General features: G+C 40.5%; 1 protein-coding gene across 1 annotated transcript in view; it reads left to right on the top strand.

The window, feature by feature from the left end:
- Window positions 1–22,909, top strand: part of cdk17 (cyclin dependent kinase 17) — a 33,037-nt gene that overhangs the window by 6,333 nt on the left and 3,795 nt on the right. Inside the window, exons 2-8 of the mRNA XM_061093892.1 lie at window positions 10,498–10,642; window positions 12,852–13,016; window positions 18,204–18,337; window positions 21,054–21,179; window positions 21,990–22,046; window positions 22,154–22,268; window positions 22,469–22,563. Of these exons, the coding sequence (XP_060949875.1) occupies window positions 10,516–10,642; window positions 12,852–13,016; window positions 18,204–18,337; window positions 21,054–21,179; window positions 21,990–22,046; window positions 22,154–22,268; window positions 22,469–22,563 (819 nt within the window). The 5' untranslated portion in view covers window positions 10,498–10,515. The remainder of the gene's footprint in view (window positions 1–10,497; window positions 10,643–12,851; window positions 13,017–18,203; window positions 18,338–21,053; window positions 21,180–21,989; window positions 22,047–22,153; window positions 22,269–22,468; window positions 22,564–22,909) is intronic.

Here is a 22,909-nt window from a genome sequence, read left to right as displayed (position 1 = left end):
ATGAAGTTCAGGGCAGTTTACAGCAGCCTGTGTTTGGAAAACATTTAAAATCTGAAAAATGTCTTGACTTATTTTCAGAGCCTGATGGATACTATATTTTTGTGGCCAGTATCAGTTGTAGGGAGTAAAAGATTTTCTGAAATTTATATATTCCTGGGATGAACCGTGCTTCTGCTACAGGCAATCAGGGGCAGCTTTCACTGTATCAGTTTGAAAACCATACTTTTAATTTAAGATTTTTTATGACTAAAATGCCATTATCTTCCACTCAACTGACAAGCTACGTAAAGTAGCCAACCAGCTATCCAATTGATGCTAGAATACAACATTTTACTACCTAGCCATAGGTGTGATGATGAGACTCAAACGCAAAAAGAGTTTTGATGAATCTGCCTTTATAATAAGCCTTTTTTACAAGCTCCAGCAACCAAAAATGTCAGGTTTAACTATTGTGCACCATAGCAAATTAAATAAGTTAATTACTGGTTTAATGATTTTATGGGAAATCTTTGCCTCAGGCCCGGATGTTCCACCTGTCCTAGCACATAAAAGAGAGAAAAAGCTCTGGTCATTTTGTTGGATGGTGTGAGCAGAAAACCCACACATCAAAACAAGCCACCTTTGGAGAGGCAACACCTGTTCCTACAGGCCTCGGGGGGGGCTTGGAGGCTGTGTTTGAGGGAGTGGTGGGGCGTGAGAATGCAAAGCCATAAAACGGACAGAAGAGGAGGAGGAGAGACGATAACAGAAGGAGGGATGTTAATGTCCTGTCGTTCAGTTGTGTAAGAAGACCTGACCTCCCATAGAAAACTCTCTGTGGAGAAGCGTTGCTTTTGCTTTCGTGTTGTTGGGTGTGTTTGCCTGAAGCTGTCGTTGGTTTTATATGGATGTTGAGTGAGGTAATAACTAAGAACATTAAAATCAGGATTATGCAATTAGAAGTTAATATAATCAACCCAGATTATTTGATTAGTGGCATCAGTAATTACAGTATCGTTTTATAGTGACTTTAAATAATCACAATTTCAATATGGTGAGACTTAACTAATGCTATTAACCAATAAGAAACTTCTCTGACATACTTACACACGTGCTTGTGACAGGAGACAAAGAACAGTGTTGGGTCAAGAGAGAAGGTTCAAGCAGCAGCTTCAGTCCAAAAATTGCATTTTCATTTGTATTCAGTAGGCGACTACATTTCAAAGTAATCGGACCCAGCCCTGGAGGTAACTGACGTGAGCTTCTCTGGCCAGGAATTTAAGCAAAAACATGAATTATTGAAAACTTTCTCTGTGTGTGTGTGTGTGTGTCGGCTCAGCTCAGCTTATGCCGTTTCCCCATCTCTTGCCACTGGAATGTGCCATCTCCAGCCGTGTGTTTTGATACACAGACCAAACACCAAGACAGGAAAGCACATTCTTGTATGTTGTGTTCATCCAGCTGTGTGTTTGTGTGTGTTTGTCGGACAGACCGGAAGCTTCCCGTTTACCCTCATTTGTCTGGTTTAGCTGTAATGAGACAGAACAGCGTTATGTAACAGACTGAGCAGAGGAGAATGCGGTTGTTGATTTCACAAACACAAAGGAACACGGAGGGAGTTGTATATGTGTGCAGGAGCAGCAGCAGATCATTGTGGTTGGAGGAGCAAAGAGAGATTTAATAGCAGGTGGTACTATGCATCACATGGGGTCACGCAGCTTTGTCATTGGTTGAGGGAGAATGCAGGCGCTCTTATTTGGTGCAGTGGAAGTCTGGTTATCGTTGTCGATTAGAAATTATATTATATACTGCATATAAGTGTGAATCTATATTAATATCTTAATACGATGAATCATGCAGCCCGACTAGTTGGACACAATACAAGTGATTTTAAAGCTGCAGTTGGGAAACTGACTTGGGCTTGCAGCACAATACGCATCCATGTGCACAGATAGTGACAGCAAGGCTTTTGTTTACACTGTCAAAAGCTGCAATGACGTAACCAGGACATCATTCATTGGCAATAAAGCCGTCCGTCCCATTAAGGAGACAGCGCAAGATAACAACCACTTAAATTACACAAACAGCTCAGTGAGTGAATGTAGATTTAGCAGTTAACAGCAGCGATGACAGAAAGCAGAGGCACTGAATAAGTATAGCACCAGATACTGAGTTTATTACTACCCCTGATCAACACGTAAATTATCTCATAGCTATAACATTCACTGCTATCCCTGCTGCAGATACGTTTTAACTTTGCATTATAGAAATACAACTTATTATTTTGATCATTACATTAAGAAAAGACGAGCAGTGATTCCTAAGATTGGGATATTCTTAAGTTACAGAAATGCTTCTGCATTTTCTGCATTGTTAATTCTGGAGAATTTAAGGTTGTTGTATTAGCCTGTATCAGCAAACATACAAAGAATAAACTTATATGTCTGTGAAATACCATCAACCAACCAATAACTCCGTCAGGCTCTAACTTTTGTGTCAGTTTTGAGAAACTCATTCATGTGCGTGTGTGTGTAAACAACTGAAAAGAGATCATCTGTCCTGCGTAAGATCTCTGTTTTGTAAAGAAGATGAAGTTCCTCGCTCGTGGGATGACCTCAAGCTAACCCCCTTCACACATGTCCACACACCCATACATAAACAGTGCACTGTATACCTAGCTCGTTTGTTTTTTTCGAACCTCACACTTCTCTTTCTGCAAACAGATGATACTTAAGTGTTTTGGGTGTGCAGTCAAACTGTGTGGTGAGTGTGTCTGTTTTGTGTGTCAGCTGAGCTCCCTGTGTGTTTTGTGGCCTGTGGGCCTTGTGTTTGTCATATGGCAAGGGAGTGATAGGATAATGTTGCTGTGTTTACATTTGTTTGTGTGTCTGTGCAGCCTTCATGCCTAAAAATAACGAATTCCCTGCAGCTCGCCCCTCCTCTCCTCCGGCTTTATCTTCATTCTATCCATCAATAAACCTCTAGAGCAGCGTTCTTCTCCTTCCTCCTCTCCTTCACATTTTTCTCCATATATTTGAGTATTCTTTTTATCTCTTTGGTTAATTATTTGTTTAACAGTGCTCAGTAGTTACACTTCAACATATGTTTAGGGATTTACAGGTAGGAGCCACAAACTCATATGCAAACTGCCCCTTGAGGAGCAATAAATTAGGGGATCAAAATGTTTTTTGCTTCTACACCATCCATCCCCTGCCACTTGGTGGTTTTTGGAGGGAGCACTCTCAGCAAGGTAACCTTGACATGACACCCAGGGCGTTTACAGGCCAGATGGGATGTTTACTATATGATCCTGACTGCTGTTGTGGATCTACCCCGGGCCTCCTCACAGCTGTATATGGCTGAAAAACCTGATCACCGCATCCAGGCGAATTCAAAGAAAACAAAAACAGGTTATATTCCAGGCTTCTTTATAATGTATTGTCATCACATGCTCGCAGTGAATCCAGTGGGGGATCTCCTGCTGTGTTCACACATTGATTTTTCCCCGGGTATTTATGGACTTTATACTAGAAGGCTAGACGGATAAAGGCCATAGAAACTCCGGAGCGTCTCACTCGGACATTTGCGTTCACCCATGCACCTCCTTTCGAGAAAATATGGAGGAACTGCAGAATCCAGTGCAGTTCGTCCTATCGTTTAAATGAAAATTATTGATCAAAAAGTTGTTCATTACAATCTGCGACTTGTTATTCAGAACAGGAAATTTTAGGATTTTCTTACACCGATTGATATCTGCTACTTGGCGGCAGCTGAGGCTCAACTCAAGTTAGAATGTGGATAATTCCGCTGCCCGATCTTAACTTGGCCAGTAAGTTGACCAGAGACTCTCAAACTGCGCCACTTCTCCTTAAGTATCTCCCAAGATTGTGAAACTGTTCTCACTGGTTTATCTTCCCTTCCTTAATCTCTAAATCAAAAGACACTTTTTTTCTCGTGGTCACTGGTAATTTCCTGCTAATATTAACATCGCAGCCTTTTGTGTGATCACAGGCACATAGTGTTATTTCAGCTCACCCCTCTGGGTCAGTCATGCTGAAGCTCCTTTTAAAACAAAGGGTCTTTCAGTGGAAAGCGCCCACTGTACCGGACAGCAGCACTGTTGCTCTGTTTGTGTGTTCTCTTCACACAAACACATGCTTGTGACTGTTCTTAGTAGGGTTCAGCTGAAATAGCTGCTTGAAGGCTGATAGCAGGGGTAACAGTTTTGCGATAAGGTTGAAGATATTTTCAGATTTTAACTTGTGCATTATGAATTTTGTTGGGAAAGACAGAGAAAAACAGAATCTATATACTCATGTGACATAGAAAATTCTGGGAACTCGTTCATTTGGTGGGAAAGTGGAAATTGCACAATTTTGTATTACAATCAAAATCGGAAAAACTACATTGTAATCTAAAGTGAGCATGGCACTCAGAGCTCATACCTCCGGTTCAGTTGGTGAAAGTGTCAAAAAAACACCTGATATTGCAATGTTCAAGAAAGTGATAAGAAGTTCCTGGCTCTCGTCGTTGCTCGTGTTCCATCCTTCCACTAACTTACTTGGAAATCTGTTTGGTAGTTTTTGCCTCATCCTGCTGACAAACCAACAAAACGATGGTACCTAGTAGAGCCCACAGCTCCACCAAGGCCCAATCCTTAAATCTACTCTTAAACAGTCCGCCTTAATTTTTTAAATTATGAAAATGTAATCAGCGAAATATCTAAAAACATTAAGACTAGAGAGAAGATGCCCTTTGGGGCTTCTGGCTTTTGAAGCCTTTGTAATGGTGAACATCATGTAGGTGAGTGTGGTGCTTTGATTGTAATGTATACCAGCAATTTGAAGGGAAACTCCCGGGTGTCTACCTGTGCACTGCTGTGATCTCTGATCTATGTTAGCAGTGATGTAAGTGGACCTGGGGCATTGCAAACATTATACCCTCCTCTTATCCTAAAACCAGACATATCTACATGAGTGAAAGTCGAACGGGAGCACCTGTGTGTGTGCTCAGATTTTGCCCTCTAGCCTTTTTGGCTAGTCTCCAGTCTTTCATCTAAACTGCTTTGATTAGTGTGCGTGTGCTTGATTACCATTATTCGGTGTGCACGTGGGGAGCAAGCGAGCTGTGAATGTGAGAAAAAGTCGGTCAGTGAGGGACATTTGCAGATAAAGGACAACTGAACACACTTGCTGTTGTGATCTAAATTTCTTATTAGATAATCGTGAAGATGCAGAGGATGTTTAGCATGGAGCTAAACTCAAGAGTCAAAATCTGAAACAGTGACAAAATTAAGCTTACAGTAGCTGCTGCCAAATGTTTTTGGTGGATTCCGAAAATTGCGGTTTCAATTGTTGCCTTAATGAATTAAATGTCAACATATTCCATGAAAGGACAAAAAAAAACACATGTTTGTCAAAGTGTAATACTTTTGACTTCCTTATACTGTCTGTAACTCTTACACCTAAGCCCCAAAAAACTACATGTTTTGTTTAATCTTGAAATATCTTGGTTTTGTAGATTTCAACAAATTTCTTTAAGGAGTAAATGGTGCATTTGTTTGGAACTATTGTCAGCTTAGGATTTATACACATTTGTTGCCCAAGTAGAAATTTTACTGCAAAGGGATGGTGTACATGATGACTTATAATGAACTACTGTGTGTGTTTGTGTGTGTGTGTTCATGGTGATGAAGAAACATGTGACTGTGCAATGCTGTGGTTCATTGATGTGTTTTTAATAGTCTTCGCACCACAATGAAGCTCTATGGCACAGAAGAAAAAAATATATCAGGCTGGTGCTAAAAGTTGTTATACCCCCAGGAAAACTATTTTTGTCTATACAGGCAATACTTGTATTTAAGATCAATCCATTGTTTGTTTTAGATTTTTTATGGGCTTTGTTGATAATTGAAAATCAGTCCATCAAGCAGCGTCATATTAAAGTATTATACATGCTGACTTTGTTGGATGCATGACTTTCCATAGCACAATATTCCATAACATGCACACAGCAATGCTTGGACTCTAGTCGTGTCTTAGAATAGCTGTGATTGAACCACTATGACATTTCAGTTTATAGCCTGTATGTTTTGGCATTGTTCCCATACATTCTTCATTACATGTCGCAAGCCATTTTTAGTTTGGAGTCAACCTACGGTAAGAACTTCTCACTTTCTTTACATGTACAGTTGTAGACAGCGGCAACACAAATCTAGCTGATATTGGCGATGCCTGTGGTGTTTTCAGAACAAATGTAAACAGATTTCTTTCCATGCGTTACTCATGCAAGTATGGCTTCTGGATTGTTTCTGTATATTAGCGTATATTTGTGCTTGCCTGGCGTAAATCCGCAGCTATTCCTGTCATTGCATTGACTTTACATGTAATCACAACGTGGGAAGACTTTGCTTTGCACTTGGTCTGAACACATCATTTAACTGAAGGCATAAGGGACATAACCATTTTTTAAAGTTGCTATATGTGCTTAATGAAATCACAACATTTTCGAGTTTCACAGGCTTGTGAAAAGTTCTTGTATATCCTACCTCTAATAATTTGAAGGGTGTTTATATGAACGTTATTTAAGTCAAATGCTTATTTATACAAAATATTACATAAAATGTTCATCATTTCCTTTTAGTCCATAAACAAACTTCTTCTCAAACATTTGCATTCAACTCCAATATAGAGTGTGTTTACCCTGTTAACAGTAAGTCTTTTTGTTGGACAGCGTTGCTCCCATTGTGTACTGTGTGTTGAAATATTGTTGTGATCAGCAGTGCAGGGCTAAAAATGACTGGTGTTATCCATGACCTGATCTGACCCACACTCCCTGAAGGACAGTTTGAGTCAATGAGCTTTAAAGACCAAACCACATATAAAACTTTAAGATCTCTTTGACATGTGAGCTCTCTTACTCCTCAGGCTCTGTCGGACTCCTTCCTGTCTCCTTTCCAAGGAAAGTGATGACTCTGGTGTCTTTTATAAGTGCCTGTGATTCTTATATGAGAGAGTATTATTTTAACAACATTAACGGTTGTTTTGCTCTTTGCAAAAATCTCCAGCGACTGTTAAATATTCCCTTTAACTGTCCCTTTGTTCCCTTTTCTATTTGTTTCCGCTCCAATTCTGTCAGTTCCATAAACTTTTATAAAACAAACACAAGTGTTAAAGGGATACGTTATGACAAAAGGTTGTGTGTGTTACTTATTTATAGTGTTATCAGTGTTTGCGCATTAGCTCATTCTCTTTATGCTGAGGTTAGAGTTAACTGTTTTCAGAATTATGATTAATTTAATCTCTAATAGGAAACTTAACTAAAGAACTACAATTTTTCTTTTTTGTATAAACATTGTGAATTTTGGGAAGAACTACAGTTTCGATCGGGGTCAGTCAATGACACAATAAGGAACCAAACAGCTTATACATTTTTACATTTTGGGAACACACATGCTTTAAAGGACAAAGGTTTTAAAGGAACAGTCCAGCATTTTAATAAGAGTATTGACTTTCTTGCCCCAGAGTTAAAGGATGAAGATTCATTGTTACTGTCATGAGTTTGCTTCTCCCACATGGTGTTCAGGTCACATACCTAGATTCACAGGAAATGAACTGGGCACCATGCAAAAAGACGCACACAAACTTTTTTTCCAGCTTGATTTGAGGCAACATCTGACATCTGCTACCAAGTCCCAAATCTCTCATTAAGCTACTGAAACCAAACATCATGTCAACTGAACCGACGCCACTCTCAGTATATCTCTCCCCGTGTCAGCAGCACTGTACATGTCTGCAGTCACTTGGGTGATTTCATGGATCTTAACCAAACACAAAGACTCCATTATGGCTCCGCTCCCTGAAATAAACTCACTTTCTCTCCCCCGTTCCCTCTCTCTTTCCTCTTAGTCGTCTTCTTCTTCCTGCTCCCACTCTCCCCTCCTCCTCACATTCACACTTTCACCCACATCTCTGTTAATCGAATATAAAGCCTCATTTTTCCTGACATTACCTCACTCTCATGTCTGAGTTGGGAATGAAGAGAGGGAAAAAAATAGAAGAGGAAGGAAAGCGAAGGGACAGAGGACAGGGAATGGATGTAGGACAGTGATGGTGGTGGTGGTGGTGGTCTGTGTGTGTATATGTCTGTTGTGTGTGTGTGTGTGTGTGTGTGTGTGTGTGTGTGTGTGTGTGTGTGTGTGTGTGTGTGTGTGTGTGTGAGATCATTAGCCTGGTAATTAGGCTCCGACACATTTTGTCTCTCCCCTTGCTCGCCCTTTGAAGTTCCCTCCTCCAGACTACCCACAATGCACTGGGGAGGCATCCAGGAGGGTACAGAGGATTGATGGTGTGGGAGGGGGGTTGTCAGGAATGTGGGTCAAAATGTGTATGTAAGAGAATTTTTGGAAATGCTGATGAGAAGAGCGAGAGATAGAGAGAGGGAGAGAGAGAGAATCAGGGGTTCAGTTCTCTCTATGTCTCTCTGTTGTCTTTTTTATGTTATTCATATGTGCCAGATGCTGTGCACACACACACACACACACACACACACACACACACGAGCCTCTTTGTTTTGAGATAAAACCCAGCTCTGTTACACTCCTCTGTAGAGAGACAAAGAGTGCTTATCTCACTATCTCACATATAGTGTGTGTCTGTGTGTGTGTGTGTGTGTGTGTGGAAAGGGGGGGGGACAGAACGTGTGATTGTGTTTGTGAGAGTGTTTTCCTATGAAGTCATTATACATTTGTATTGTATTGTTATTTTCATGAGCCGGATTTTCTGCCTTATTAGATTAAAATTGGTCTTTCCGATCATAGCCCTTTCTGATGTGTGTGTGTGTGTGTGTGTGTGTGTGTGTGTGTGTGTGTGTGTGTGTGTGTGTGTGTGTGTGTGTGTGTGTGTGTGTGTGTGTGTGTGTGTGTGTGTGTGTGTGTGTGTGTGTCATCACATCTTTATGCCTATAGGGCCACCATGACACACATCGCCTGCGAATGTGGGCTAATCACACACAGGCTACATACACATGAACAAATGATGGTCATAGTTCTGTTTAGCTCAGTGGACAATTCTGAGACTTGTAGTGTTTTTAAGCATTTTATTACCCTGCTATATTACAACCAGTGGAAAGAGAATTGGAATTTGCACCTTGAGTAGAAGTGTAATCACTTCGCTTACTTTTACTTTGCTAATATAACAATATTTTCAATGAGAAGATGAAAATATAATCCATCTTTCAATTCACTATTTTATTGTACCAGTTAGACCAAGGTATCTGCTTTCAATGTGACTTGTGCTATTGTGTCACTGTGATAAATCAATATACTGGACCTACCTGGCTTCACTTGCACCAATGAGATTGAAATTACCAAATACCTCAGAATTTAAGATTTTGTGGTTAAATATGTTTTCAGAGGTATAATTTAATACTGTGTTTGTATTACATTTATTTTGAGTGGATGAACCCTGTGCTAAAATACAACATAATATTGCAGGTTAATTAGACCAACTGCAGGACACACACACAAACAGACAAACACAGACACACACAAACCTAGAAGTGTTTGTAGATTCCTTAAATGTGTGTTTTGTACTGTACAGGACAAATTGTAGAGGTTGTGTGTTGCTGTGTAAGTGTTTGATTGCGCCAAACACCCCTGACACTGATTGATGAATAGATTCTCGCTTCGCAGTACCATGAATGAAAAATTGCTAAAAGTGTGTGTGTGTGAGTGAGCAGACAGGCAGATGGTGTCTCATGAGTATAAGCAGAGCTAACGACCTTGAAAGGGAGAAGGAAAGAGAGGAAGAGAGAAAGAAAGAGATGGAGAGAGACGGGGAGGGATGGTGACGGCAGGGGTCAGCGTGTTCTGCGTTGTGGGTCAGGAGGTACGGGCGAGGCCTTTCTGCTGCTGCTTCCTCAATGCATTTCCTCCACTCGCACACACACATACATACAGTATTTGTACACACACACTTGCATGGGGCGTTAACACAGCAACACAATGAGCAGGGACTGGCCTTAGGCAGATTGAGCAAGGTGTTTCCTGTGACCTGAAAGGCTGCTGCGTCGACACAAACACACTCGTCTGGAGCGACACTCTCACGTGGTTGTAGCAGTGCTTTTGTCTGTGTGTGTGTTTTGTGTTGACTGATTTGACTCTCTCCTCAACCAATTAGACGTCATTAATCTCTCCGTGTATAGACGTGTGAGTGTAAGTGAAAACAGCTGTATTTAAGTCTGTGGTATTCATCCTTTATTTATGTTGTTGTCATGGTTTATTCATGTGCTGCTCTGCCATTTGCAGAGAGAATGAATATTGGATTAAAAGCGTTTTTATTTTATTCATGAGCTGAGAGATATTTTGGACTGTATGGAGGCTTCTGAAATCCTCAGTGCCCCACACACGCACAGACCCACAAAATAACAAAACATCCCTGTTAATGTTGTTTGTCTTTTTGTGCATCAGTCGTCTACCACTGACCTAAAGTAAACAGTGTGTCTCTGTGCGTCTTACAGGCTGCACACTGCCTCGCTATGGAGAAGATGAAGAGGATCAAGAAGCGATTGTCTTTAACGCTCCGCTCCAGTCACACCATCGACGAGTCCCTATCTGAACTGGCCGAGCAGATGACCCTTGAGGATGGCGGCACCAAGGACAATGGTCAGTCCTTTTAAGAGCTTCCTAAAAAATATTTCTAGTGTCCAGTGTTTTTAGCTTTATATTTAAACACTAACTGGCAGCTCAGTTCCAGATTCTTTAGATTTCCTGTAACTGCAAGATTTAAGGAACCGTGTTTGTAATAAAAACACCTCCCTAACAAACTGTATACTATCTGCATCCTCTTGCAGCAGGAATCCCAAAAATGTGTGGATGCACGGAGTTGTAAAATATGTCGATAAATGATTTGCTCCTTTTAAAACCTAACACATAATATTTGTCAAAATAATGTAATGTAGAAAAATATGGTAAAAATTTATTTAAAGTGATCTGTTCCCTAAAAAAAGATTTACAAAACACAGAAAAAAACATACATAAAGATACAAATATTGTACAAAATTAATTTTGATTTCTTAGAAGAATATTCAGTTTAGCATTCACATTTTAATTCTGTTGAAAATAATTATTAAAAATAACCTGTTAAACATTTGATCACCATAAAATAGTGTAAAATAACAAAAATCCTAGAAATAACTAGCTAATTGGTAATCAGACAAATCTGGATAAAATGTGTCCAGTTAATAAATATATCATGTGAAATCTTTCAAAAAAAATGTAACGAAGCTGCATTCAATGTTGTTAACCGTATTAAAATGCTGTTAGAGCATCAGTGCCACATTCAATATCTTCCTGTACATTTCTGTCAGCACATGTAAAATACTCACACACACGAGAGAGAGAGAGCTTCAGTGTCCTGGCCGCTCGTTGAGAAATTTAAGTTATGAAGCTCTGATTATGATAGAGAGAGAGTTCAGAATGTAACAGCTGTAATGGACTTCCAGTGAGGAGCTCTCTATCTCGTTATATAATAAGAGTAAGAGCGAGGGAGCTACTTCATAACACTCGCTCGCACGCACTCACACACACAAACACAAACCATTACATAGCAGTGATTGAGAAGAGAGAGAGAATCAACATTTACACACAGTTAAACACTTTCTCCAACTTCTCTCTGTTATGCAATGCAAAGCACCAGTGTGTCTCCAGCGAGCTGCTGCTTGTGACGGACACGTGTCATTGACACATGTGAATGACAGCTGCTAGGACAAGTTGACACACACGTCCATCTGTTGCACACTTTTTCCCCTTTTTAGATATTTGCTTTTGGCTCCACATCCACCAAGACTCAACAAAAGTTACAGGCATCAGGAACCAAGACCAATGTCGTCCTCAAAATAATCATGTAGCTCCATAATAATGGTGCGAAGAAGCCATTTCTCATCTTAAATAGTAGTTCCACATTTTTTAGGTTTATCTTGTTACCTTGACGGAGCCATGCTAGCTGTTTCCACCTGTTTGCAGTATTTGTGTTATTGGTGCTGTTAATTCAGCTGCTGTAGTTTTATACTTGTGGCATCTTATTTAACTCTTAGCAACAAAAGCAAGTTTTATATTATATTTATATTATAAAATATTTCCGTCCACCTAGACCTGACATTTTTACCTTTAAATTCTGACATATCTGACCACCACATTTAAGTTAGTGATGTTGACACCACAGTCTTTCAGCTCAGAGTTTCGAAGGTTGGTGAACAAAATTAGGTTGACAGGAGAAGACAAATTAATGCACGAAATCTGACAGACCTACAGCCTGCACCTATGGGTGTTGACATTGTTCTGCCCACAGGGAGAACACTGAGTCTCAATATTTTCCACTGACAAATTCCTGGGCTTCTATTACTGAGAGAAAGCCCATTAATGAACCCATGTGGCTTAACTGTAGAGTTGAATTGTCATTTTTTGATCGATCGTACAGAAATGCAAACAATTTTGTAATACCAGGAATATAAGAATTACATTTTATTCTGCTCATATTACGTAAGACCAGCAAACCCGAGTTAATGCAACATTACATAACTTTGGAGAATACTTGAAATCCTGTTATCTGTACCCATTTCTCTGTAACTGAGCCTGAGGGCTGGTTGTTTCTTGAAACTTCAGTACTGTGACTTAAATGTCAAATAAAGTTGTGTCAGTTTAAACAAAGCTCGGCAACACAGCTTGTGGTTCAAGTGAAGAACACACTGCTCAGTGCAGATGTTTAATGTTGCTCTGTGTTTGTACCTCATGTGGCTTCTTGAATATTTGTAATGTATCTGTAGAGCATCTAATTTCCAGAGGACCAGAAATGATGGCAGTTGTTGTTTTTCAGAGCCCTTCATGAGGAACGGCCGCCCCCCCACCTCCCACAGCATGCACTCCTTCCTGCACCAGTACACCGGCTCCTTCAAGAAGCCCCCGCTCCGCCGGCCGCACAGCGTCATAGGCGGCACCCTGGGATCCTTCATGGCTATTCCACGCAGCGGCAGTCGTCTGGGTAAGATACATACATGTGTTAACACAGTCTCACACAGCACAAATACAAACGGAAGGAAGTGAGTAGAGGGAGAGCAGATGGCATCCGGGAACAAACAGGAAACGCGTCACGGTCCTGAGATTTCCGTCCTCCTCATATTGGAACACACGCTTTGGGCCAGTGACTGGCTGTCCTTCCCGTGAGGCCGCTTCTCGCTCTTCACACTCAGCAGGGCTGTTTCTACAGGAGTGACAGCTGGATGGGAGATTCAGTCAAACGTGACAGAAAGTCCTGTGAGAACAGATTCATCACAGTCGATCCGCAGCAGCGAGTCCCAACCTCAGGGTTGGAAAGGAGGTGATGCTGATGATTCAAAGCAGCAGCACATTTGAAGCTGGGGGTGGGGACAACCCACAGGATGACAAAATGATTCATGGGAACAATATGTGGGTATCAAGATCTACAAGCCTCCAGGCTTTTTGAATATTTAGTCAAAAAGAGCTGGACATATTTTGTAGGATCTGAACCGATGAGGTATGCAGTGAACAGTTTCTTTTAAAGTTCAAACATTTTGTTACTGCAGATTTGACCTCACTTGAACCTTCTGTTTATACCTCAGACAATTCTGGCTAATATTCATGTTCACAAAATGATAAACTGCACATACTGCACTGTATGTTACCAAAAACATTTAATCTAACAGCACTCCATGAATCCACAAGTGGTGTTGAAAATCCCAGTACCGCACATTTCCTCCCTCAGTAAAGTGTCACAAGGCTTCTATTTGTTGTTGTGGAGGTCATGAGTCAAATCTTGGAAGTGAAAAAATCGTGAATTTAGAAACTGAACGCAACATGCACAGTATTGTTGGGAGTGCTATTTGAGTTTTACTTTACTTAAAGCCAAGATAAAATTGTGTCTCTCTTTTGTTCAGACCAAAATATCTATATGCAATATAATCTTGAGCAGGACTTTTCAAGGTCTTCGGAGAATCATCATGAGATCAGAGTTTCATTGTTTCAAAGAAATATCTCAACATCTACCAGATGGTTAGTGCTAATTGGTGTTGCTAGCATGCTAACAGGCTAACAGCATGTTAGCGTTGTCATGGTACCAGTGTCAGCATCGCTCTTACTCCTTTCTTAGATTGTTCAGCTAATGTATCTGTTGATGGATACTGACGGTTTTAACCTACACTGGTTGATAAATTAAATTTCATTTTTTATTATCAATGATCACTGACACTGCACCAGACAGATGCTGCTTTAAATGTCAAATAAACATAATGTTTAACATTGTCATTTTGCAGCAGTACCCAGCATCAGCAGAAACAAAATGTTCAAGTCATCTGAACTTTTTTTTTTTTTTTTTTTTTACTAATTAATTCAATGTTTCTGTTAGTGCTCATTATAAATACTGTATCTGGACTCTGATTGGTGCTTCTCTAAGCTATTTTTTGTCATACCCTTGAGGGCTGATAAGCTTCACACTGGACCCTGGCCTAGATTGAGGGACATGGATCTAAAAACAGGACATTTAAGTAGGACAGTGATGTACCACATATTGTTGCCACACTTTGTGTGCTTATTATCAAAGCTGCTAAAAATGGTAGCGATCATTAAGTCTCGAGTCACAAGTTCAAAAGCTCATTCAGAAGAAAGGATGTTTGGAGATGATTAGAAAAGAAAGATTAAAAATAGATGGAGAATGAAATTCCATAAGAGAGGTGCAAAGAGAAAATTGAAAAAGAACTTGAAAGGAGATAAGAAATCTGCTTGTAGGGTTTTTTTGGAGTGAGAGACACGCCCTGTTGGAAAGTGATTGCACAATGAAAAGTGAGATAAAGAGTTTCAGGGGTTTTTCAAACTTATTTGAAGAGGAGTAGTAGGAGATGGTGGAGGGCCACGGTATGTGAACGGAAAAGAAAGTAGGCCAGAGGAGATCATTTTAAGAAGCAGCAATAGAAAAGTGCAGGTAGTGGAGGAATGTGTTGAAGCAATAGAGTCAGGTGGACCAGTGCCAATTAGAACTACACAAAAGACAAAACAAAACCTGGGAAAAATGAGGAATATGTAGAGTGCCGGCAGTGGTGGAAAAAGAAATTGGCGAGGCAAGAAATATGTAAGTGAGAGAAGCATGACAGAAAAAGAGGGAAGAGATGTCGTGTGGATGTTTTCAAAGCGTAGACAAGAGAGAAAGTCACTGAAGAAAGAAACTCTCTTAAGGATGTGTTTCAAAGCATACAATAAGTTCTCTATTATTATGATGGAAATGCCTGTACAGATGAAACGTTGGTATTTATTATGGAACAGCCACATTCAACCTTTGCACAATGAACACTTTTAAAGTGTATGAGATTTGAAACAAAAATACTGCAGCCATCAGCTATTTTCTGTATAAAGATACAGTGGAACAATGGCGTCATAAGCAGCAAATGAAGACCCATCTCTCTGTGTGTTGTGATCCAAGTTTCAATGCTCTTTGTTTTGGTAGCTGATCCAGGTGCACATTCATTTTAGAGGGTGTGATTATATTATAAAAAGAGATGACCCCATTGTTCACCCCTTTTCCACACTGTCAAATCTTTCAGAGCTACAAACACTGAAAACACACCTGTCACCTGCCCACCACAATGTTGTACTGGCTACTTACTAACGTGGTAGCGCAGGCAGCTCACATTCAGAGGCGTGAGTCTTGCTACAACAGCTGCAGGTTCAGTTCCGACCCGGGCCTTATAGTGCGTGTCCTTTCTATCTTTCTCTCTCTGTCCCCATTTCCTGGTTAATATCCTTTCAATAAAGGTGAAATGCCTAAAAAAATATCCAGGAAACCGTTTTTCCCCGCATAGTCTCATCTTACCACCGATAAGACATGATGCCTGCAAGGCAGTTTGCTGGATTCCTCTACACACAGTTAAATTTCAGTTGTAGTGCTGTGTGTGTTTGTGTTGTGTCTGTCTGTTGTATCTATCGTGTGTTTAGGGACTGAACACCTTGCTCCTGGAAACAAAGGTTTCTCTGTCAGCCACGTCAAAAGGTAGCCTGGGGCTCACTGGGACATGGTTCATTTTATTGGTAGCATCTGTACCTTTCATACTGGGACAGGTCAGAAAGTCTGCTGTGTTAAAGGCCTGTTGCAGTTCAGTTGCAGGCCTGAAGTATCTCAACAAAATGTTTATGAATTTCACACTCGTGGTCCCCAGAGGATGAATCGTATAGATTTAGACAATATATATATAGACAACATAATTTGGTCAAAATTTCAATTCGTTCAATTTAGCTCAAGGTCTTGATATAGCCTCAGAGAGCTGTTAGTGTGCCTTTTTTATCGTCACCTGGCAACCCTTTCAGTATTATGAAAATTATAACTGGTAAAGTGGGAATCAAGAAAGCAGTCGCATGAGACTCCTAAGTACCTCTCCAGATTAATATATGTTCTGGAGCATATTTCCAATCAAACAGTGTATCTTTAAATGAATTAAAATGAATGAGAGACCTTATTACCTCATTATTAATGCAGATGAAATACAGTTGAGTGTCATTAACAGATCCTCAGGTTCTCTTGTCAATGAGCCAGCTGCTCAGTGATGCAGCACCAGAGAATCAAGTACAAATAGAGCCGCTAATGGTGTCATTTCCCTCTGAAATGTGTTCAGGTCTGATAGTTGACAATCTATCAGTTATGCATACACGGCTGGCAGTAAAGTTTGTGTTTGTGTGTGTGTGTGTAATTTAGGCAATAGTTTATCCCAAATTACATCTGTGTTTGTTGTATGCATATAAATGAGTGTGTGCATGTTCAAATAATGTGTGTATGTAATGGGTCCCCCGGGAGAGGAAACAGGAGATGGATGAAAGTAGATGGCTGCAGAGACAAAGGCTAGAAAAACAGATGAAGAATGAGGAAGGTGTTTGAGAATAGATGGACTAATGAGGGATGAAGAACAGTGAGAGGATAATAAAGAACATAAGTCATTTATCTCCCTCTATATATGGAAACATTGCCACCATTTCTTGTTCCTCCCTCTTTTCTTCTTCCTTTTTTATTTATTCTTTGTACCCTCACTTTCTCCTGTCTCCTTCCTTCTCTTCCCTGTCAACAAATATGTCTCTGACGCATTCTCTCCTCTCCTTCCCTGCAGGTACTTTGCAAACCCTGAAGCTTTTTATTTTCTATTCCACTTAAAAAACCCTGCTGTCGTATGTCGAGCTCTTCCCGTGCGCCAGCAACTAGAGTTCAGCCAGAGAAGCGCCGGAGAAACTCACACCAAATGATCTGTGGAAAAAGCAGAGTGACACGCAAGTGCAGTAGAACGGAACAGCCCCAGAGGAAAATCCTGAAAACATTTTTGTTTCTAAAAGCGGATCAGCGGTGCCTATAATCTGGGGGGGGGGAACTTTCGGTTTTAACCAGATTACCACAGACAGGTTGACATTCTGCGGCCTTTGGGTTGTGGCCGCACCACAGAGTAATGAATTAGCATTTTATGAAATGAGGTTTGTCAACAAGGTGCATGAATAGAGAAGGAGAGCTTTGTTTGGTGGTAACCAGCATATTATTTTACAACACCTAAACTAACAAGTGTAAATAATCGTCTTTGGTACGATATTAGAGAATTAATCAGGATTATCATGTTATGAAATAATTGTACACAGTAAATCTCCATCAACAGAAAGCTGACAGAGATTTCTCTCTTCTCGTTCCTCCACTCTGCGCCTCCGCATTTGATGACAGACTGCATGGTTGAAGGCGCTGACACAATGATGACAGAGAACTGCTCAGCCGTGGCTACTCATTAACTGTGTGTGTGTGTGTGTGTGTGTGTGTGTGTATGTATGTGTTTGGGAAGGAAAAGGTGGGCATGTGGTTTGTACATCAGCGTGTTCACCCCTGCTGTGCTATGGCAGTAGTGGTAGTTTTACAGCCCTGGAGGAAGTGGTGCAGGTTTGAGTGTTTAATCTTTGGCCTCTTGGTATACAAGGGTCTGAGAGATGAGAGAGATAGAATGAGAGAGTGGGATCTGTAGAAATAAAGATGCATATTTCCACTTTTTTAAAGCATTTTCACTGGTTGATAAATAATCAACATTATATACTATGAACTATAATCTATAATATAAGTAACCTGTGGTTTATCAAGTATTAGAATGAAACTTGTAAATGATAAATAAACTGTTATGTCAATTAGATATTTTTTTTCTCTTGTCAGATATTGTACATGAGAACTTGAAGATGGGCTCAGACGGGGAGAGTGACCAGGCGTCTGGAACATCGTCAGATGAGGTTCAGTCTCCGACCGGCGTCTGTCTAAGGAACCGAGTCCACCGGCGGATCTCCATGGAGGTGAGACGCCCACACACACAGCACATAGACACACATATGCACTCACACATACATAGACAAACACACGGTACAGTAATTGTTAAAAAAAGGCTGACAGGGCACGTCTGCATTTTAGCCCTTTACGCCCCCCTCATCTCCTTCTGCTCTGCTCTTCAACACCCTCCTCTTCTCCCCCTCGTTTTCTTGGGAGATCCAAGTCGGGAGGGGGTTGGGGAGGGGATCGCTCATCCCCTAATGGGCTCTCAGTGTCTGGGCATCATGATACTGATAGCAGTCCTGCTCCCTGAGGAACGCAGCAGCGTCTGGTAAAGACCTGCAGCGTGATCATCTGTGCTGTGACCACACTGGTTTACTACATGTTGGCTGTGTCAGCACGGCTCCAGTGCATGCTGGGACTGGAATCTGCTTTGTTCCTCTTTTAAGGACATACATAATATTCATACACCTTTTAATATATTGTTGCCATTTAAACATTTTCTTGACATCTTTACACCAGTTTTACTTACATAAAACGAAACTAGATATTATCTTTTATTTTTCCAGAGCTCTGCCATCTGTAAATGAAGAACTCCATCCTTTTCAGTTAGTAATTCCCTTTTTTTTATAATATCGAGCTGCATCCATCTCTTTTCTCATTAAATTGTTTCTCAGAACAGGCTTTTAAAATGCTTACTGAGTCAAAGACCATGAATTGGCTCTGATGGCCCTCAGGGTGAATTCAACACAGTCACTTGCACAAGCTCAGCAAATAATAAATGAACAAGATGAATTGAGAGGAGGCTGCATGGTTACCATGGGATTATTTTTGTCCACTAGTTTCTACTTGAACTGTGTTTTTGTATGAATTTTTAATTTTTTTGTCTCTGGACCAACATACATTTTTAAAATCAGTTTTTATTACTTTTTGCTAGTGATATATAAGTAATATAAGTTGAAAGAGGTGGTTCGGTAAATAAAACGATGCTAAATCTTGGCTTTAAAATCATCTTTCTTATAAATCTCAACCTGGAGGACTCCTGCCCTCTGCTGGCAGAGGATTGTACTTGATCTTAGAGTGAGGTCACACACACATACACAATAATGCTGACCTATTTTTCTATTTTTCACACACACACACACACACACACACAAATATGTTACATGAACACAACTCCACTGCTCTTCTTCTGGTTCTAATAGAGCTACAATGAGTCAGTAAAGAGGTCAAGGCCACAGTGTGCTCTCACTTTCTGACCCATGTTAAAAATGAGCAGCCTTTCGTTTTTTTAGCTCTGACTCCACACTCTAAATCCGTCCTCTCAATAAATTAGTGTCATTAAAAAAGAGACTGAAACCAAAATTAGCCCTGACGGCTGTGCTGACAGTGTGTAAATGGTTTGTGATAAAGCACTGCATATAGAAGCGCTGTTTGCGTGAATGGGACTCTTATTGTAAATTTCTTTGAGTAGTTGATAAAGACCAAAGAAGCACTAATACAAAATAGCACTAATACCAATATATTTTTTATCTTCAAAGAGCCAATCAACAAAAAGAAAGAACACACATCACAAACACTGATGCTTTCACTCACACAAAACAATAATGTATCCGTTTTGTATGCTTTAGTATATTTTCTCTGAACTGTCAGAACTGATCCTGTCACTCACAGAGTCCTTCAACCAGTTCACAGTGTAATAATCACTCGAAAAGTATTGTGCACAGTAAAATAAAAATAGATGAACTGTAGAGAGGACGGACCAAATTGAAGACTGACACTAAAGAGAGAAGAAGCAGCACTGAGTCTTATTATGTAATATTTTTCTTCTTCTTCCATACAGCGATATGCTCTGCATGATGTGAACTCTCCGTTGTCATAATACTGACAACCTTTCTGAGCAGCTCTGTGATAAAGAACCAAAGTAATGAAAAGAAATGAGATGTTTAAGAAAACTGGTGTCATTTTCTCTCAGTGTATTTTTATTCCACTTCACATCTTTCAGCGTTATGCAACTTCATGTCAGACGTGGTGGTTTTTTGATCCTGGAATAGATGCGATGTGCCGTCCACAACAATAAGATATGAGCTCGGTAATATTGACAGTGACAGTCTGCAGTGTGAGCTCAGGCTGACGATAAAAAACATTGCACGACCTTTTCTTATCCTCACGTTGTTTTCTGCGTGTGTTTTAACACTCACAATCTGATTTGTAGAAAGTTTTGCTGTTCAGCTGCAATCACGCGTCCAAACAACACCACTGACTTTTACCCCTCATGAGGTGGTGATCGACCTGATCTGTCCTCTCGCTTTGGGAGTAGCAAGAGAAGAAAACAAGTTATTTTAGACACTGTGCATGTGTGTGTACGTGTGTGTGTGTTTCTATGTGTGGGTAGACTCAGTTGCCTACATTGCGTTGTGTTGCTTGCTGCTGAAAAAGGTCCCAAGCTTCATATAGACCCAAGGCATGCAGCAGAAATTTCTCGTGGTGTGATGTGAGCAGATTGCCGAACAGCAACAGTGTGACATACAATCATAAGCTCATGCTGTTAACTATCAAAGTGTATAAGTATGAGTGGCACGAATTTAATCTGGTTTTAGAGATTTTCAGCTCAAAATACTCTGTTTCTTTTTCACAAGCCGCAAAGTTCTTAACCAAATAAACTCGACATCCACCGCAGGAATGTCAAATTAAAAGCTGGCCTCAATCCTTAACTGTGTTTTTTATGGGTTTGTGTTGCAGGACCTCAACAAGCGTCTGTCGCTCCCAGCAGACATCCGAATTCCCGACGGTTACCTGGAGAAGCTGCAGCTCAGCAGTCCGCCCTTCGACCAGCCGCTCAGCCGACGCTCCCGCCGCGCTTCTCTGGTCAGTGCATGTGTGCGTCTGTTTGTCTACCTCTGTGTGCGCCACCTTTATTGCTTTGTGTTGCTCGCAGACTCCTGTCGGTGCTGGTTACCATGGCAACAGGCCCAGTGTGAGCCGAGGAAGGTTTTATATGGAGTCACCAGCGCTCACCTCCAGCCTTTAGCCCATCAAATTAGATTATATTACTCAACTGGGGTGTGATCATGCAGCTTCTTTGCAGACAAGGTGACATGGTTTATGAACATCAGGATCAACGATGTCTGACTGTTTCTAAAGGAACAAATTAAACTCTTTTTTAAAAGTAATTACTGATCATTTATTTAACTTTTCTTTCTCCACCTCCAGATATTTCCTGAAGCTATTACAGAGAGTCTGGGGGGGGGGGGATTCTGACATTGTTCATAAGAACCATGTTAAAAGGACAGTCTGTAAACCTCTGCTCTAACACGTTGACTGTTCTTATCATGTTTGGTGTCGGTGTCTCTGAAACAAAAATCTTCTTGCTGCATTTCTGCATCGTTGTCCAATTCGTGAACAAGAAATCCATCACATTAGAAGCACAGACACCAACATGAGCGAAGGACTGACCGCGATGAAACACAGCTGCTTTTAGTTTTTAACCGTTATCTTGACTTTCTGAAATAGAAAATGGTACTGTAAGTCTGTAGAAATAAGTTTGACTGTAGTTGCAAGAGTAGTAAAACTACACATTCTCAAATCCAAAATTAGTTATAGCCTTATAGACATGTCTGATTGCTGATCATTATTGAAATTTATGCTTAATGTTGAGCTTTTCTGCCTTTTCTTCAGTCGGAGATCGGTTTTGGGAAGTTGGAGACGTACATTAAGCTGGACAAACTGGGAGAGGTAAGGAGGGACTGAAAATCTAGATGTGCCGATAACAAAAAAAAGACTGTGCTTCGTAGCTCTCTTTAAGTCAGTATTGTTCAGCCAGCGTTATCTTTTGGTTTTAGGGAACCTACGCCACAGTATTCAAAGGACGCAGTAAGCTTACGGACAACCTGGTGGCGCTGAAGGAGATCAGGTTGGAGCACGAGGAGGGAGCGCCATGCACCGCCATCAGAGAGGGTAATTCTACATTTTACGCCTTTTACCGGCAATAACTCGGCTTCATCAGCTCCATGTTACATTCCTATGGGAATAAAGGTCTTGTCAAATTGGTGTTTCATTTTCTTATGATGATCACAGACTAGAGGCTTAAAGGTATCTATATTTATCTATTATTTTTAAGTGTGTATGTGTGTTTATCTCTGTTTCTGTCTTTGTAGTGTCATTACTGAAGGACCTGAAACACGCCAACATCGTGACGCTACACGACATCGTTCACACTGAAAAGAGCCTAACGCTCGTCTTCGAGTACCTGGTGAGGCTGATATTATTTATGAATTAAAAGACAATTACAGCATTTTAATTGTTTTCTCAACTGTTTATACACACATTCATTATAGTTAAAGATCACACCCACACACTTTTGCCAACCCTCTCAGGTTACTTTATTCTTATTGATTTACAAACAGCATTGCAAACAATTAAGTCTACATTTGCCAATTCATCATAATGGATGAGAAGTAGTCATGTTTTGCAAAATCTTATTAGAGCGATGTCAGGTTGCCATCATTATTTATTCATTCTGTAAAACAGAAAAGTGATGAGTTAGAAAAGATGAGGAGAATTGTATTTTTAAAAGAAGTTTGTTTTGGAGGTCTGGG

Source organism: Limanda limanda, chromosome 1 (genome assembly GCF_963576545.1).
Source record: "Limanda limanda chromosome 1, fLimLim1.1, whole genome shotgun sequence".
Taxonomy (NCBI): domain Eukaryota; kingdom Metazoa; phylum Chordata; class Actinopteri; order Pleuronectiformes; family Pleuronectidae; genus Limanda; species Limanda limanda.
Note: the sequence above shows the minus strand (reverse complement) of the source record. Positions and strands in the feature narration are given on the sequence as shown.